This window comes from Podarcis pityusensis (assembly GCF_964106645.2).
Source record: "Podarcis pityusensis genome assembly, chromosome: 13".
Classification (NCBI taxonomy): Eukaryota; Metazoa; Chordata; class Lepidosauria; order Squamata; family Lacertidae; genus Podarcis; species Podarcis pityusensis.
The window spans coordinates 9,621,544-9,641,162 of NC_138038.1; the positions used below are offsets into that span (position 1 = coordinate 9,621,544).

The window sequence follows — 19,619 nt, forward strand, 5'->3', positions numbered from 1 at the left end:
CACTAAATTATATTGCAGCAACAGGGCCACCAAGGCACCTGGTCTGGGCATAGATGCCATCCGTAATTTGCTCTGTTTCTCTTTCTTTGGATCAAGAACCCAGTCTAAAGCTTCTCTCAGAATGAGAAGGGTCCTCCTGGAACCCTGTTGTGAACCTAGGGTAGAATGGAAGAACATAACAAGAAACAAGAGCAGCATGAAATAAACAGGAGCTTAAAAAGGGAACTTGCCTTGAATTGATCTCTGCACCGGCATTCAACAGTATTTTGATGATGTTCACATAACCACCAGAAGCAGCTAAGCTTAAAGGGGTGTAGTCAGAAACATTTCTGTGCTCTTTATTTGCCCCTCTAGCTAACAGAAGCTCCACCACCTGAATTGTTGTAAAAATACAAATAGTTACCTTCGAGAAATGATTATCACTCCCTTCCTGAACACAGAACTGCAATCAGAGGCCCCTCAGGCAACAGCGTGGAAATGGAGGCTTATTGCCACCTCTGTGTTACCCCAGGTAGAACACACAATTCTGCTCACGTGGCTCAGAGAGAATGTATGGTTATGTACCACACTAGTGATGCTAAGCCATGGTATAAACCAGGGGTCTGCAACCTTTAGACAAAAGGAGCCACTTGGACCCGTTTCCGAAGAAAAAAACAACTGGGAGCCGCAAAACCATTGCGACATTTAAAGCATGTGTGCCGCTGCCCTCCGATCTGACAGCGGGCGGGAAGGTGACGTTGGGACGGTGCGTGACTAACGCACGCACCGCCCCCATGCGACGTCACAGCCAGTATAGCGCCTGCCACAGTGGGGAGTGTCGGGGCGCACAATGCGCCTCCTCCCCTCGCTAGTATCCACCCCGGAGCCGCGGCAAAGGTGTAAAAGAGCCACATGCGGCTCCGGAGCCGCGGGTTGCCGACCCATGGTATAAACACTTATAAGATCAACTTTAACCATGCAAGATGATTATACATTGACTTGGGGCTGTAATGGCACTTCATATACAACTGGTGCCTAACTTAGATATCGTTTATTCATGTCACAGCAGCTTTGCTACTTAACATAGAAACACAGGGGAAGCTTCCCAAATACATGTTCCATAAGGTAAATGGGGGCAGAGAACCCTTATTTGAAATAAGTAGTGTCACTTGTTGGATTAGATGACCCTCGTGGTCCCATCCAACTCTGAAGTTCTATGATTCTATATACCGTATTTTTCGCTCTGTAAGACGCACCAGACCACAAGACGCACCTAGTTTTTGGAGGAGGAAAACAAGAAAAAAAATATTCTGAATCTCAGAAGCCAGAACAGCAAAAGGGATCACTGCGCAGTGAAAGCAGCAATCCCTCTTGCTGTTCTGGCTTCTGGGATAGATGCGCAGCCTGCATTCGCTCCATAAGACGCACACACATTTCCCCTTACTTTTTAGGAGGGAAAAAGTGAGTCTTATAGAGCAAAAAATACGGTACATGGAGCTAGTCATAAAGTTCTTTGGATAACTACCATCACTTTACCTAGTAAACACCCTTGTTTTCTGGCCCTTCGGGGTACCAAGGAAAATCTGAGTAAACAGAGAAGACTTGACAAACTCCTAACCCGGTTCTACCTTAGATATCTTAAATCACAGTTACAGTATTAAAAAGATGCTAATAGCAGTAATAATAATATTGAAAAAGAAGACATCTACTAGAGGGTGGTCTTTAGGTGACTTACAACAACATACCAAGTTGCTGAAAACAAGAACCATTGTAATTTGCACAATCAAATAAACAACATAAAACAGTAGGTTACACTGGTTATAAAATATGGTTAGCAAAAAATTACTACTGTTAAATATTACGTGTCCAGGGCTGAGCTGGCATTTTAATACTGCACCTCAGTTTGGAAGTAACAGTTTGGGAGACACATGTTTAACATTAGCCTTCACGAGCCTGGAGTTCATGTGCTCTCCGCTCCCCTCTGGTACAGCAGTGATGAGATGATCAGAAACACCTATTTTTAAATTGATTAGAATTCTGTAAATTCTAACTGGAAACAGCTGAACAAGCTTTTGTGGAGTGTGTTCAGAATCAAGGATTAGAGTTATATGACAAGCATTAATCACAGTGAAAGGCTTTCAGTTAGTACGCAACAATAGGTACTGTTTACTTCACCTCCTGTCTTCCTCCAGAACAAGCTAAAGATAATGGTGTGTCCTTGGTTCTCTCAGACTGAGCTTCAATATCTGCACCATTATCCAACAAGATCTCAACAACACCGACATGACCAGCTGTAGCAGCCAAAATAAGGGGGGTAAAGCCTGGAAGGGGAAAATAGGCACCGCTTAAGGATTTTTGACTTGCACCCATTTCTAAAATAACAACAAATTTTAACAGGAAACCAAAACAACAACCCTAATACAGGACACCTGGAATAAAATTAATTTTGCAGGTGGAAAATGTTATCTACAGCAGAAACACACATTAGCTGGAGGAGGATCTCCTTCCACGGGAATATAATAATAAATAATCATGAATTTTTATTTGTACCCCGCCCTTCCCAGTTTAAAAACCAGGCTCAGGGCAGCTAACAGCAAATACAAAACATTGATTAAAATGAGACTTAAAAACAGCATAAAACAGCACAGAATACACCAAAAATGCAGCATCAATATCAATAAAATTCAAAAATTCAGGGGTTATTTTTTTGGGGGAGAAACCCCAGTCAGTAGACATTGAATGATCACCAGGGCTAAGTGGCCAAGTTGGTCCTACTAGGGCCAGCAAGGAGGTGTGTGAACAAGAATTTAAATGTGGGGTCCCAGAAAGGATTTCTTCATAGAAGAGGAAAGGGAAAAGAGGATCAGCTAATTCAAATTGAAGGCCAGGTGGAATAGCTCTGTCTTACAGGCCCTGCGGAAGGAGATCAAGTCCTGCAGGGCCCTAGTCTCGTGGGACAGAGCATTCCACCAGGTCGGAGCCGTCACTGAAAAAGCCCTGGCCCTGGTGGAGGATAGTCTGGCTTCCTTACGGCCCGGGACCTTTAAGCTATTATTATTGATGGACCTTAGGGTCCTCTGCGCGACATACCAGGAGAGGCGGTCCTGTAAGTACAAGGGTCCTAGGCCGCATAGGGCTTCAAAGGTCAAAACCAGCATATGTAAATCTGTCATCTACAGAAAACTCTGTTTATACCATTACTTTATCAGCAGGCATGTACCTTTTTTGTCCCTGTGTTCAATATTAGCTCCCCGCTCTAGGAGCGTTTGCACCAGCTCCTCATGTCCACCAGCACATGCAAGGGTCAACGCAGTGTCGTGGTTGCTTTCAGTCTGGAAGACAAAGGCCATTTCAAAACGTTAATGGCTTTCCTTATACTTTGTGAAGGAAATGTACATCATTTAACTACTACTACAACAAGCATCATTAAGTGTGAAATATTATTGCCTGTAGAGTCTTTGGACGAGACGCTCTGCTTCTAAAGCTGCTTTGTAATAAACGCAGATTTAGGAAATCCATCTAATTCAGTCTCTGATAAAGAATCACCAATTCAGGGAAGTTTTTAATGTGTGACATTTTAGTGTACCGTATTTTTCGCACTATAAGATGCACCAGACCACAAGACACACCTAGTTTTTGGAGGAGGAAAACAAGAAAAAAAAATATTCTGAATCTCAGAAACCAGAACAGCAAGAGGGATCGCTGCGCAGCGAAAGCAGCAATCCCTCTTGCTGTTCTGGCTTCTGTGATAGCTGCGCAGCCTGCATTCGCTTCATAAGACGCACACACATTTCCCCTTACTTTTCAGAAGGGAAAAAGTGAGTCTTATAGAGAAAAAAATACGGTATTTTTGGTCTTTGTTGGAAGCCACCCAGAGTGACTGGGGAAACCCAGCCAGATGGGTAGGATACAAATAATAAATACAAATACAAAAAATAATAAATCAACAAATTTTTTATTATTATTATTATTATTATTATTATTATTATTATTATTATTATTAAAACCGGGAGTCATACTTCCCAAAAATGTTCCTGCTGTCTCCATGTCAAAAACAAAACACAAAAGCACAATTCAGAACTGAGTAAATGTACATGCGCAGTCCAGTTCCTGGATCACAAGCTGGGATTTGATGCAACAAGAACACCCTGTGGTAAACACTGGGCTCGTGTTCTCCCGTCTTCATGTGTATTAAGAGGTTTATCTAACAAACCAGGATTATTTTCTCTAGCCATGGTTAGGTTCAAATCATAGCTCATGATATTCAGATGTAACAGGGAAGTGTGCGTTGTTCAAAACCACCAGAAGCAGCTTTAAACTTCTTAGAACTAGAGGAGTGAGTATGCGAGTCTATGGCTTATTTCTGGCTTACCTGCGCATCGATATCTATGGCAGGGTAGACCGGTAGCATGGCTGAGGGAGAAATGATAGGGCTTGGAGCTGGTGTCTGAGGTTGGGAGACAGACGTCGCGATGCTGTGGGTAGGGGTGTTTGACACCGCAGATGCTCTTCCGCTCACTGCTATTGGAGAGAACAATTGTGCTTATTAGAAGTATGATTAGCTAGAACTTCTGAAAGTTTCTCAAAATGGTCTAATTAAAAGCTGCATGTTAAGCAAGATGTGAAAAGTGGTGTTCCTTAGGCTGAATCAATCTTCAAAACATGCCACGCTCTTGCCTTTCTTTCATTGGGGTAAAAACGTAGCCCAGAAGAGTCAGCTGTATGGGGGCAGATGACAGCATTTGGCCCTAATGAGAGCAATCCAAAATTTAGTCTGTACCAAATTAATTCTTGTTTGGAATGTACTGCTATGTACATAAGAGTTGCTGAGAAATGGAAGGTTTGATAGAACAGAGGTTTGACATTTAAAAAATGGCTATCTGGGACTGGATTGCTAGAACCCAACAGCCACCCAATCCCTCTTAAAATATATCTGCTTCTACCCAACAGTCTGAAAAACGAAAACCACAAAGTTACAATTATGTATGGATCAGAGTATTTAGTGAGAAGAACTACTGTATAGGGATTCCTTAACTCAGGGAACTATGCTCAAAATATTTGACCTAGGATAGAAGGCTCTGGCCCAGTTTGCATGTCGTACAAAGTCATGCTTTGGTGAGACAACCATATGTAGGAATTCTTGTGAGTCTTGGGCTCCTGCACTTTCTGCATGGCCAGGAGGACTATAACTGCTTTACTTTCACCTTTCTTAACACTTTGATTGTTGTGGCATCCAGACCAGAGCCTCTTGTTTAAACTCATATCAGTTTCAGAACAATCTGACTTCAAATCATGCTTTCTGAAGCTAGTTTAAGCTAACTATACTGTACTTATGCGAATCTAATGCGCCATCGAATCTAATGCACACCTCAATTTTCACAACCTTGAAACCAAAAAAGTATTTGCTATGTCAGCGGTGTTTTTCAAGGTTGCAATTGAATCTAAAGCGCCATCGTATCTTATGCACATCCTAATTTTCGCGATGAAATTTCGCCAAAAAAGGTGCACATTACATTCAAGTAAATGCGATAATTTGTTACAAACCATGATTCCTGGGTACAAACGACGTAAAGGGATTCAGGGAAAGCAGGGGGGAGAACCTGCCCGAGCCCTGCTCCCAGAGAAGCCAAGGTTTAGGATGACATGTGAACCAGTCCTTGAATTAAGTCAATTGTATTAAATATCTTTAAGAAGCTTCTCTCACCAAAAAAAATATCCAGGGGGAAATCAAAACCTTAAGAATTTGATGTCGAACAAGAAATAGCAAATTCAGAGTCAGAGCTCACATTATCTTTATTTTAATTGTCTTAGAAAACATTGATACACACTGAAACAAATCTTAACTGCCAGCAGATTATGAATTTTTTGAGCAAGTAAATTACCATGTTGTGGTCTCTCATACCTTTTATCCTATAATTAAGGTTAACATCTTTATGTATCAGTACATGGCTATAACTATGAGAGCACAGGGCAATAACACCACTAACTGCTCAAACTCAGATTCAATATGACTGGTATTAAGAAACAAGCTGTCTACACACCAGAAGATGAAAATTACCAATATTCTATTAGTATCACCACAAAGCTTCTGAAAGGGTGCTAAACAACTTTGTGTAAATGAAATTCCAACTTGCCCCTATACTTTAAAAAAAAAAAAACCAAAAAATAGATTTCTGGCCAAGTCACGGACCAGTTGGAATATTTAAGGGCAAATAACCCAAGAGCCAGGTGTGTGTCAGAATTCTTTGGGTGGATTTGCCAAATGACCCAAATGAAGGTCTTCTAGAGACATGTAATAAAGCCGGCTAAGGCTGCTGAAAAGAAATGAAGGGCCTGTGGCAGATGCAAGGAGAAAGGGCAGCTTGACTTGCACAGTAAACTCTTTGGCCTGAAGAGCGAAGCTTCAATACTTGTAAACTAGTAAAATTTACAGATGGCAGCACAGAGCATCTTTAAAAAGCCAGGTTATGGTGACAACCCTATTTTCACTACTGCTATCTTTCTGCTTCTCGTGTGTTCAAAGCGTTGACCAAAAGATGTCTAGCTGTGAATGGCCAGATGAATCTGAACTGGCAACACCTATTCTGCTAAACCAAAACAACCATGAACTCAGGTGAACAAAGGAATGCCAGTTTAAACCCAGAGTCAATTTGCACAAATGGAGGTCCATGCAGAAAAGGCCTTCCTTGTTTAGCTCTGTTTATGCAATGGGGATGGAAGGGAATGAAGAACTCTGTTGCAGCCACAGAGCTCTGGAAGGAGCGCATTAATATGGCTAGATCGATCTTGGCTATGATCTCTTCAGAACATTACTGTGGAAGTAAAAAAAGTAGAAAATTAAATTTCTTATCCAAGTCCTCCTTCCCAAAGTAATGTTCTTCTATAATTCAAAGTGTTAATTCAAGTCAATTCAAAGTATTTTTCATGTATTTCAGAAACATGAATGGGCTGTAATTCAAAAGAGAAATTAATTCATGGCAGCAGGCAAGGAACACAGCATCCTTTATCAAGGCAAAAACCTCTGACTTCCGGAGCTTGGGACTAAAAGGGACAACGTAACTCGCCAAAAGCAAACTTAAATGTGAATGTTGGTTTCACTTCTACTTCAGGTAATTCTAAAATAAGGGGCCAAAACAACCTAGGCTTTGTAAAGCTGAAAGAAAATAAAAATGTTGGCATGCCTCAACTGCTTTTTTTTTTTTTTTTTAAGCATACGACATTGCACTTGTACGTAACAAGTTATACACACCTGCCATGATGTCATCCAGCGTGTCATTGAGGGTCTGGGCAGGGCTGGCTACCATTAACCCCTGCTGTGCGTCTGTCAGAATTCCTTGCCCCAGCCCTGTAAGTTGTGCTTGGCCCAGTACTGGCTGTCCAACTATGACACCTTGCAGTTCTGTAAGATTTGCAATAGACCCTGGAGGTAAGGAACCCGCAGAAAGAGGCAAAGCTTGAGGCATTGCAAGAGGCTGGATTGGAGCGAAGCCCATCTGGGCCGCCGTTTGCTGGGGATCGTCTTTGAGCAAGTACGGGTCCACCTGTTGCAACCGTGCATAGTCTCCCTCGGTCAGCTGCTCTCCTACGCCAACGGGAGTCAGAAGTCCTAAGTGCTGACACGGCTGCTGCTGCTGCTGCTGCTGCTGAAGTTGAATTCTCTGCGCTTTCACCTCCAGGTATTGCTTTTTCAGTTGCTGCTGGGTTTTCAGCTGCAGTTCCCGCTCTACTTTCTGCAGCTCCTCCAAGATCTTTTGCTTCTTCTGAATCTGCTCCTCTCTCGTTTTGTTCAGCTCCTCAATCTTCTCCTTGGTCAGCTGGTCGGCATGTGCCAATTCCAAAGACTGCAGCTGGGCGTTCTTCTCTATGGCCTCCTTTATCCTTTGCTCCAACTCTGTCAGCTTGCCCTGAGCCTCCTCAACAATACTCTCTGGAGACTGATTGGCGATGTAACCTTGTACATCTGGGCTGTCTGGCTGCAAATGGTTGCTGGACTTTTGTTTGGAAGTGGCTGTGTGAAAGAGAAACCCCCTCAGAACCAAATGGAAGTGCATGTGAACAGCATTCTCATTACAGACTTACTGATCAAGAAAGCACAAACACATTGTGGAATCCACAAAAGGTGAACTGTCTCTATGGGGAAAAGAGACATACCTATTTTTCTTCTGAGCATTTTATTGAGGAATTAAGATTGTAAACCAAAAGAGCTTGGTTGCTTCAGGGTACAGATATTGTACAATAGCTGTGCACTTCATATAAAAAGGGTACAAAACTGCAGTCAGGTGCTTTGCAACCTATTTGCCAGTCAAAGAACACACATGCGCTTAAATCCTAGGGTGCAGTCCATATGACCCCATTCCCATGTCCACACTACACCCCCAACCTTCCCGCATTGATTGGGGAGGGATGAAGGAAGAGGCTATGGACATTTGACTGAAAGTGCTTAGAATCTTCCTCGCGATCTGGAAACCTGCAGGACCGAGGTTCTCGGCAGCAGTGAGATACTAAGCATGTTCAAACCAAATGTGTGAAGAATTCCCATTCAGATCACCATACTCAATGTGGGAAGGACAGAGGTCAAGCGGGAAGGGATGCTGGAAGTGTGGCTGGTGTGTGCATCGTTTAATGCAAAAACACATTCTTTGAATGCCTCTATGAAGTTTAAACACTATATTGGTACCTTACTAAAAATGTTAGCTTGTTAGCACGGGTGGCGCTGTGGGTTAAACCACAGAGCCTAGGGCTTGCCGATCAGAAGGTCAGCGGTTTAAATCCCTGCGATGGGGTGAGCTCCCGTTGCTCGGTCCCTGCTCCTGCCAACCTAGCAGTTCAAAAGCACACCAAAAAGTGCAAGTAGATAAATAGGTACCACTCCAGCGGGAAGGTAAACGGCGTTTCCGTGAATTGCTCTGGTTTGCCAGAAGCGGCTTAGTCATGCTGGCCACATGACCTGGAAGCTGTATGCCGGCTCCCTCGGCCAATAAAGCGAGATGAGCGCGGCAACCCCAGAGTCGGTCACGACTGGACCTAATGGTCAGGGGTCCCTTTACCTTTTAACATTTGAGGGCTTGTGCACAGTGCCCAATCTTCAAAAATGGAAATCATTTAAAAAGCCTGCAGTGAGTACACTTCCATGTTCTATGTAAGAAGTGGCTTTGCACATGCCACCAATCTGAGTTTCCTGAACTGAAAAGCAAATAATCCCATCACTGCAGAATAACAACTGCTAGATTACAAGTCTTTTCATGGGTTGTTGTTGTTTTTTAACCACTTTGAGCAACATTACAGTGATTTAGCTGCAGGTGCATCACTAGGGACAGAGTTACACTTTTATTTTAATACACAAACAAAAACACAGTAAGATAGAAGGCAACATCCCCTCATCTGAATGCAAGCACCCCAGTTTCTAAATAAATTGTTGACTCCTTTCTCCCAAATATAGGAGAGTTATTAACAATCCTTTACAGAGAAGTGTATCTTAAAAAGGATAAATGTGTTAAAAATTATACCTAACGACAATATTTTAATGACAACATTCAAACTGCACGCATTTCAAAATTTATCGGTGTAGTGCTAGCCAGAAATTCTGCCAGAACAATTGTAACACCACAATTATCTCTCAGTTGAACCACCATGAAAAATGTCTCCTTATTAATGTGAAAACCCAATCCAGCAATTTACTGTAGCTAACTTATACATAAAGACGGATTTCCTGGAAAACATCCCTTAATAATTTTGTTTTCCACAAATACCCACTAGAGAAACTAGAGAGATGCTGAAGAATTGAAAGCAATCCTAACATTACACCTACAAAACGTATTTTACTGATAATCTGTAGAACTACAACTGACCTTTATTTCTGATGGGAAGGGTTGTGGCGACGTTGGCAGGGGGTTTGTCAGGCTCTTGGGGAGGGACGACCATGGGAAGTGCCTGCACTGGTACACGAGGAGCCTAGAACAGGGGACACTAAGGTTACATCCTTTGTTGTCCTACATGACCAAAACAAACTGTTCCAACGAAGTGGCATGTGTAAACATCTCACAATTCATACAATAGACTCAGCACCAACAGTTACAGCTTCAGATGGCTTATGCGTTGATTTGTACTAACAGAAGTAGCTATCCTAGCATAATGAAAATTGCTTTAAGACAAGTGCGAAGTCACAAAATTGTCCACATACTCATCTCAAGAGAGTTAACTGGGTAAAAAGTACCACTGTGCCTACCTGAAAGGTAGATCTGCTTGTCCAATGTAGTATCACTGGGTTGGGTCTTATTGTGCCTCTAGCGGACGAAGGCAGGAGTAGCTTTTACAAAAAAATAGACTGGCCCCTCTTCAGTTTTGCGTACTCAACAAGCATCAACAGTCCAGAACTGAAATTCGGAATATCATTAATCTATTTCTCACACCAAACCATTAACTGAAAGCTAACTGCACAAATAGAGGTGGGAAGAGGTGTTGCGGGCTATGCAAAAGCATGGCCCCAGAGATGTTACACTAGACTAGCAGATCTACCCTTCAGGTAGGTACAATAGTACTATTTCGGTTGCTAGCGTAGCATCACTGGGTTGGGACGTACAAAAGATCACCCAGCTAGGGTGGGTTTCAATTGCAACAAGTTATTACGATGGGAGAGCCTGTTATAAGGCCCTCAACAAATGCCACTTCAGAGGAAGCAAAGGCATCCAACTTAAAAGTGCCTAGTGAACGTGCTTGGGGATGCTCACGTCACTGCTCTGCCTATTTCTAACAAGGAGGCATTTGTAGAAAAAGCAGCAGAAGTTGCCACTGCTCTCATGGAATGGGCGGTCGGTTGTTTGGGAACAGGCAGTTTCTGTGCTTTGTAGGACAGTGAAATGGATGCTTTTATCCATCTGGGAAGCATAGTTGGTGTCACCCTGTGCTCCAGGAAGAAGCGGTGAAATGAGACAAAGAGGGAAGAAGTTTGTTGTATGTCCTTTGTATGGACAATATATACCTTCAGTGTTGGGCAGACATAGAGGGAACGCCAAGCCTTCTCCAAGTTGTGTGATGGATTTGGGAAGAAGGTGGGCAAGATTACTTCTTACGGAAAATGAAACAGCCCCATGGGAAGGAAGGTGGTATCCAACTGGAGAATCACTCTGTCACTATGGAAGACACCAAGACGCCTTGCTACCAAAAGGGCATTGATCTTGAAGACTCTGTGGGCTGAGGTGATGGAACCAGGAACAGGACATGAAAAGAGAGGATCTTCAATGGTACTTGTTTCAGTGGCTCAAAAGCTGGTCATTGGAGAGCTGAGAGCACCTTGTGAAGATTCCAGGAAGGAAAACGGTGAATAACTGGAGGGCTTTGGAGAACGGCTCCATGGAGCAAGTGTTTTACTAGTGAGTGGTCAGAGCAGGCATATATGGCCATGCCAGAATAGAATGCTTTTAATATTTTGTTGGGAGCAGCCCAGGGTGGCTGGGGCAACTTAGTCAGGTATTATTATTATTAATATTATAGAAGAATTGGCCACCACTTGTTGTTTAGGAGTATAAGTTTTGAGCCCTTGTTGAAGGCCTTCCTGTAGGAACACCAATAAGTCAGGGATGGAGAAAGGCCCTCCACATCATCTGGTAGATGTGGGTTGTGAAGGGGTGTTGGGAGTGCACAATTGTGGAAATCAGTGAGAGTTCCTAGTTCTTCAGACACTGCCATTCAAATGCCAGGCAGTTAGGTATTGCAAGGCTGAGTCCAGATGCAGGACTGGTCCCTGTGAAATGAAGTCTGGTCTGGTTAGAAGTGTCCGTTGGGGGGGGGGGGTTGTTCACTGCCAGGGTTAAGATCCCAATAGGGAGCCACCAGGATCAGCTGTGCCAATAACATGATGCCCATCCTTTTGGAAGAAATAAGGAACGTGGCTGCTGCCTTGATCTTGATGATCCTTTCAGGAGGCAGGTGGCATTTATCAGTGCACGAAGACGTATGAGGAAATGGCTCTTCCTGGCTGATGATGAATCTGTGAGTTTGGAAGGTCCTCAAAATGCCCTGAAGATGGCGGGCCACCTGGCTCATGGTTGGAGAATGGATGAGGAGGAGAATGGATGAGGAGGAAGTACTGGTAGTTGGGGTTGCCCTGTTGGTGGAGGTGAGCTACCAGGGCAACCATTATCTTCATGAAGACTTTTGAAAATGAGGCCAATCCAAACAGAAGGGCTATGAATTGGTAATGGTGCAGGTCAATGAAGAACTGGAGATACTTGTGGTACTTGGGATTAATAGGATATGCAGGTATGCATCCTGTAAGTCTATGGATGTCATGAAGTTGCTGAGATGAAGGGACTGCTTGATGGAGGCCAGGGATTTCATCCAGAAAATTCTGATCACCCAACAGTTGAGATCCTTCTGATCAAGTACTGCCTTCCAGGCTTTGTGGTCTTTTTTGGGAACTACAAAGAAGACTGAGGCGACACCTGATGAGTGTTCCTCTGGGGGTACTGGCTCTATTGCTGCCATGTTGATGAGATGCAGTACACGCACACACACAACACACCCCAATCTGGCATTTGGAGGGTGAGGCAGGGTGAGTGATGAGATATCTGATGAATTCTTTGCAGCAACTGTAGATGATATTCAGAACCCACTGAGCCGTTGTTGAGTGGTGCCAACTATGTATGAATACTTGAAAGCGACACACACACACACACACACACGAACTTTATCGCTGATGGCATCTTTGGTGGTTTTGAGGGTTCTTGGTGAAGGCTGGAGGTGCTGAACCTGTCCCTTCAGAGAAAAACATGTTTTGTTCCAGGGTTGTTGTTGTTTTGGCCTGTATTCCTTCATTCTGCCTTGCTGTCTGTAGCCTGCTTGTCCTCTTTTCCTGACTGTCCACTGTGGTAGTAGTAGGTCCTTTAAAGTGCATGTTTTGCATGAGGCCTTACTGAGCTGCTAGGCTCCATTATCATCCATTGGGGCTTTCTGTTGGGCCAAGGCTGCCATCTCTCCATATAAGGGAGGATATGAGCTCCAGTAGTGAAAGGAATGCTACACGCAACTGCTATGGGGAAGCCATGTGCCCCAAAAGGCCTACCGTATTTTTCGCCCTATAGGACGCACTTTTTCCTCTCCAAAAATGAAGGGGAAATGTGTGTGCGTCCTATGGGGCGAATGCAGGCTTTCGCTGAAGCCTGGAGAGCGAGAGGGGTCAGTGCGCACCGACACCTCTCGCTCTCCAGGCTCCAGGAAGCTATCCGCAAGCAGCGGGAGCCCAGCGCTGGGCTCCCGCCGCTTGCGGAGAGTTGCCTGCATGCTGAAGCCTGCGCGCGCTGAGCTCAGCGCGTCCAGGCTTCGCGGACCTCTCCGCAAGCGGCGGGAGCGCTCCCGCCGCTTGCGGAGAGTTGCCTGAATGCTGAAGCTTGCCCGCGCTGAGCTCAGCGCGTCCAGGCTTCGCGGACCTCTCCGCAAGCAGCGGGAGCGCTCCCGCTGCTTGTGGAGAGTTGCCTGCATGCTGAAGCCTGCCCGCGCTGAGCTCAGCGCGTCCAGGCTTCGCGGACCTCTCAGCAAGCAGCGGGAGCCAGCGCTGGGCTCCCACGGCTTGCAGAGAGCTGCCTGTTTGGGGGCTGGGGTCGGGGGAAGCTCGGGCTTCCCCCGCCCCAGCCCCGCGCCTGGGGGGGGGGCGGAAATAAATTTTTTCCCTTTATTTCCCTCCCAAAAAACTAGGTGCGCCTTATGGGACGGTGCGTCCTATAGGGCGAAAAATACGGTAATCTGGCCTGCTTGGGAGGCGTTGGTGGGATGCTTTTGTGGCTTGGGAGTCTGGGCAGGGAATGGCCCATATCTTGACTAGTGCTGCCTGGACATGTCTCCAGGAATCCACCCCAGCTGAAGCTGCCTCCGTAACAGCTGAAAATTAAAGCCTATGGGGCAGTAGGTCTCAGTATACTGCCACCACCCTATGGAGGACGATCCAATCCTCCTTGGGATGGGGAGATCATTCACTGCTTCGCCCAAACATGGAAAAAATTGTAGACGGGCTGCTTGTCCCAGAAGCCAGTCCATGGAGAGGAGGGAAAGGCAGGATTCTAATCTTTTTTATTTTTAGAAAATACAGAAAAAGAACCGTAAAAAGAGTGAATCACAGAAGAAGTAAATTGCCAAGCCAAGGTGAAGGATTAAAAGGAGCCAAAGGAGAATGTGACTGTTTTGTTGAAGGAGCAAAAGCTGAAGAGGGGCCAGCCTATTTCCTGTAAAAGACGCTCCTGCCTTGGTCCACTAGAGGCACAAGTAAGCCCAACCAAGTGATAAGCAAAATATTCTTTCCAAGCAAAGAGTCCTCTGTAATAGTTTTCTTGCAGATCTGGAAGGCAAGGATTAAACTACATCTAACAAAAGACGGCAGTATTTCCTTTGAATTTTAGCAGTTTCTCACTGAAGATTACCGGGACTTCTACAGTATCTGATGACTACAACACCTACTTTTCAGAAGAGAGGCAATAAATTCATCATTAAGAAATTGACTCTAAAACATTTTAAAAGGGGGCGAGCATGCTGCCACTTTAAATCTTACCCTATTTAAATCGTGAGATGGAGGAGTCAGCTGGGTGGACTCGGGCGGAGGAGCAGAAAGCAGATTGTTAGGGTAGTCCAACAGGTAACAAACCACACTGGTATGACCACCCTTAGCGGCTTCTATTAGCATGGTTGAACCATCCTGGAAAGAAATCATGGGTTAAAATAAGGAGCCATACTGAAAGATGTATTTTGGTTTTGAATTCTTAAAAAAAACCAAAAAACGGTATGTTACATGATATCTAACATTTTACAAAACATTTAAATTGTTTTTAATTACTCCCAATGTTTAAAAGAGTAAATTTAACTAGTATTTAATGAATTTATTTTGGCTCCCGCCCACACTTTAGTTTTTGGCTTCCTTAAGCAAGATTCCCTGGCTGCCTGTAAATGGTGCAGTGGACAGAAAGTTTACTAGGAAGTTATATTCAGAGATGAATATAAAAATAGCATAACAACCAATTTTTTTCCTATGTTTCTTACAGATCCGCCCCCCCCCCCAATATAAAAAAGTTAGAGGGAAACTTGATGCAAAACCCATTTGTGGATGAAAAATCCCCAAACTGTATAATCAAGTCATTTTGCTATATTCCCCACTGTTAAAGGTAAAGGGACCCCTGACCATTAGGTCCAGTCGTGGCCGACTCTGGGGTTGCGGCGCTCATCTCACTTTATTGGCCGAGGGAGCCGGCGTACAGCTTCCTGGTCATGTGGCCAGCAGGACTAAGCCACTTCTGGCGAACCAGAGCAGTGCAAGGAAACACCGTTTACCTCCCCGCAGGAGCGGTACCTATTTATCTACTTGCACTTTGACATGCTTTTGAACTGCTAGGTTGGCAGGAGCAGGGACCGAGCAACGGGAGCTCACCCTGTCGCAGGGATTCGAACCGCCAATGTTCTGATCAGCAAGTCCTAGGCTCTGGGGTTTAGACCACAGCACCACACACTGTTACACTGGTTTATTGCCCTAAAACACAAACACACAATTCAAAATATGGAAAGTAAAACACTGCATACCTTCAGTCTGTGCGTAGGATCAGCTCCATGAGCTAACAGCAACTCCACAACCGATAGGTGGCCTCCAGCGCAGGCAAGCGACAATACTGTATGATCATTGTTAGCTGTGGTCCTATTCACATTTGCTCCTGACATAAAGAATAGAAAGAAGATGAAGAGTACTTTGTATTCTAAACCACACCTTTACTTCTAAGGTTAGAACCTTCCCATTGATCTCCTCCTATAAGGGGCTGGATTCCAATCTCATCCCTATCCCTGAAAAAACCCATATCTGTCTGTGGCGGCTCCTATACCATGACTATTTACTACCGAGGTTGCTTAAAAGTTGTACATTTCTTTGGAACTGCACGCGGTGTTGCAATATATTCACCACACTTCACACTTGCACCCAAATCACATAACCAAGAAGCTTATCCCATTTTATTCTCACAACCACCCTATGAATAGTGATCTATCTACCCACTAAGCTTCAAGGCTAAGTGGAATCTGAACTCTTTTCCATTATTCAAGGCCACACTGGGCCATGTAAGTAACTGAAGGAGACGCAAGTCTGACATAGAAGAAAAAGCATGAGCATATACGACAATTTTTCTTCCTCAACTGAATCACAGGCAAGTGAAAGAAATTAATTTCACCCTTAATTTTTGGAAGACTCAAATCTATGAAATTATACTTTGCTCAATTGTGATTCTGTGAACTGCTGGGCTATTAAACAAACACCTGAAAATCCTTAAAAAGGTGAAACATTATTCAAACTTACCCTTGCTAATTAAGAACTGAACAGTACAGACATGACCGGCTCTTGCAGCTTTCATTAAAGGAGTTCTTCCCCCTTCAGATTCATGTTCCTGGGGGAAAAGAGAAATAGAATCCAACTTGGAAATCAGAAATTCCTAGTTGTTGTTTTTTTTAAAATGTTTTTCATGCAACCTCTATTTTTCAAAGTTGTTTTACCTAATAGTTATGCCCAAATTTCAAAGTGCAGTGTTTAATAATCCGTTAACTGCAACGGAAACTTTCTACGCTTTCAAAACTAAATTTGCTGGGTTAGATCAAGATTTGCCCCTTCACAAATGGAAGGGCTCCTTCTATTCATGGAAGCAACTGGGAACCAGTGGAGGCTCCCCACCGAAGGAAGGAAATAGAAGGAAATACCGTATTTTTCACTCTACAGGACACACTTTTCTCCCTCTAAAAATGAAGGGGAAATGTGTGTGCATCCTATGGAGCGAATGCAGCCTTTCACTGAAGCTTGGACAGCGAGAGGGGTCGGTGTGCACCGACCCCTCTCGCTCTCCGGGCTTCAGGAAGCTATCCGCAAGCCTTCAGAGCGGGAGTGCCCGCTGCACTCCGAAGGCTTGCGGATAGCAGCCTGCTTCCCGAAGCCCGGATAGCACAGAGTTGGGCTCTCCGGGCTTTGGGCAACTATCCGCAAGCCTTCTGAGCGTGGCGGGAGTTCCCGCTGGGCTCCAAAGGCTTGCGGATAGCAGCCTGTTTTGGGGGCTGGGGTCGGGGGAAGCTCGGGCTTCCCCCGCCCCAGCCCCACGCCTGGGAGGGGGAAATAATTTTTTTTCTTAATTCCCCCCCCAAAAAACCACCTAGGTGCGCCCTATGGGCCGGTGCACCCTATGGAGCAAAAAATACGGTAGATGGCAATCTTCATTCATTCCTCCTCCCACCCTTCCAGAGCAGCTTTTCCTAGGGGAACAAGAGGCTCTAATTGGAAAGGAGGAATCAGTGACAGTCACACATAAACATACACTTCAATCAATACGAGCACAACTCTTTTGAGGGCAACTCTAGATTCATCACACTTACTCCATAAGAAAAATGTCTGAAAGAATGCATATAGTTCAATAAATGCAAAGAATAATTGGAATAACACACTATGGAAGGATATTAGGTTCTAAGAGCAACTCAGTACTTCCAATATACCTGCTGGAGCTGAACTTGAAAAGATTCAGGAAGGCAGCCCAACAAATAAGTAGGTGGCCAACTACAAAGCCATCAATTGGGGGAAATGCAGATTGCAACAGAAACATAATTTCTAGATGGAATTACCAGACTTAAGAGCTTATTTAGCTGCTGCTTGGCCTAAGTACCCACAGTGTCTCGTCCATGCAGCCACCACACCAGCAGGAAGAAGACTTCTTTTATTGTCTGCCAAAGCTAGTCAAAAGGAATGGACTCCTGTAAATCACTGCAGCTTTAGAACAGTTGGTGATGAAACCGACTAGAAGGGAGGCAACCCTAGACTTCACCCCAGAGTCATGCCCAGGACTTTGGTATACTATAGTAGTGATTTTATATAAAGATGCGATGAAATACGCTTTGGCAGGAGCTTCTTCTTCTTCTTTTTTAATTTTCAAAGATCTTTATTGAAACTTAACATATATACATAATAACCAAAATTTCCAATGATTCCCTCACATAAAAGTATAATATCTAAATTACAACAGTAGCATAATTATACACTTAATTATAAAACCCATCACCCACCCTCTACTTCCCTCCACAGCAATTCAACTTCTGTATATTTCTTTCTACCTTTCCCCCCTTGCATTCTATAATAAATTATTTTTGTTAGATTCTGATTTTTCTTTCTTTATTTGTTTTGTTATTGCTTACATTTTTTATTCTAAGCTTATTAACATGTCATTTTTAGAACAGTATTTTGACATATAATCTTCGAAATATTTCCACTCCATTCTTAACTTTTGATTTGATTGATATCTTATAATTGAAGTTAATTTTGCCAGTTCTATATACTCACTTAATTTACAAATCCACTCTTCCTTTGTTGGTATGTGAGCAGGAGCTTCTTATATGTTCTCTCTACAGGATTGATCTAACAAGTTTCAGGATTGCCTAGGTATTTTGCTCCAAAAATCCAGGAGGTGGTTCCCTGATCTGTGTCCTGTGATATTCACTCAGACACTGCACAATTCCCTGGAGCCTTGGGAGCTTTCCCACAAACATATCTGAGCTGTGATTTCTGTTCAGACTCGGATGGAATATACCGTATTTTTCATTCTATAGGACACACATTTTCCCCTCCAAAAATTAAGGGGAAATGTGTGTGCGTCCTATAGAGCGAATGCAGGCTGCGCCGCTAAGCCCAAAGCCAGAACAGGAAGACGGAGCACTGCGGAGCGCTCCGTCTCGCTGTTCTAGCTTGGGGATGGCTGCGCGCACAGCCTCTCCAGGGCAGCGGGGTGCCTTCACCCTGCTGTCCTGCAGAGGCTAGCAAGGCTGTTCCCAAGCCAGAACAGCGAGACGGAGGGTTCCGTCTCACTGTTCTAGCTTGGGGACAGCTGCACGTACAGCCTCTCCAGGGCAGCGGGGTGCCTTCACCCCGCTGTCCTGCAGAAGCTAGCAAGGCTGTTCCCAAGCCAGAACAGCGAGACGGAGGGCTCCGTCTCGCTGTTCTAGCTTGGGGACGGCTGCGCGCAAACCTCTGCAGGGCAGCGGGGCGCTGCGCTCCAAAGGCTTCAGGGATCTTTGAGGCTGGCGGTGGGGGAAAGCAGCGCTTCCCCCCACCGTCAGCCCCACAAGCTCTGGTGAATGTACCTTGAACGCACCTTGTTTTAGAGGGGGAGAACAAGAAAAAAAAAATTTTCCCTGTTCTCCCCCTCCTATGGTCCGGTGTGTCCTATGGAGCGAAAAATACGGTAACTGAAGGGGCAGTTGACACCAAGCATGCCAGTAATGTCTTTGCTTTCTGGGCAAGAATGACACTGCCAGGGCTACTATTATACATAGCGTGATAAAATCACACTTTAATAACCACGTATTCTCTGCAGAGCTGGTTCTGAAGTGTGGTCCAAAACTACAACTGGTTCAGAATGCAGCAGATCCTATGACACTTGTCCTTTAGAGGTCATACGAGTTATCAGCTTTTTCTAGGCTCAATTTAAAGTGCCTTAAGATCTGCTGGGGGAGGCTGGAAGAAAGTCTAGAGAAGAAGTGGGGAAAGGCCGAGTTGTTTATCCCCTTCCGCAGACCAAGCGGGGCTGTGATGTTACAACAGCACCAGGGGATCCATCTTTGCTTGCAAGGCTAGAAATAAAAGCCACACAGGCAAA

The 19,619-nt window shown here is 44.5% G+C and overlaps 1 protein-coding gene across 5 annotated transcripts in view; it reads right to left on the reverse strand.

Moving 5' to 3' along the window:
• The window catches only part of ANKRD17 (ankyrin repeat domain 17), a 109,900-nt gene that overhangs the window by 28,732 nt on the left and 61,549 nt on the right, over positions 1-19,619 (reverse strand). For 3 of the 5 annotated variants that reach the window (XM_080976433.1, XM_080976431.1, XM_080976434.1), the window contains exons 11-19: positions 16,295-16,382; positions 15,535-15,662; positions 14,516-14,659; positions 9,828-9,930; positions 7,229-7,987; positions 4,352-4,500; positions 3,200-3,311; positions 2,155-2,300; positions 231-373 (exon numbers count right to left, since the gene is read on the reverse strand). In XM_080976433.1, coding sequence (XP_080832559.1) covers positions 231-373; positions 2,155-2,300; positions 3,200-3,311; positions 4,352-4,500; positions 7,229-7,987; positions 9,828-9,930; positions 14,516-14,659; positions 15,535-15,662; positions 16,295-16,382 — 1,772 coding nt within the window. The remainder of the gene's footprint in view (positions 1-230; positions 374-2,154; positions 2,301-3,199; positions 3,312-4,351; positions 4,501-7,228; positions 7,988-9,827; positions 9,931-14,515; positions 14,660-15,534; positions 15,663-16,294; positions 16,383-19,619) is intronic. The other 2 variants (XM_080976432.1, XM_080976435.1) reach the window with 2 other exon arrangements.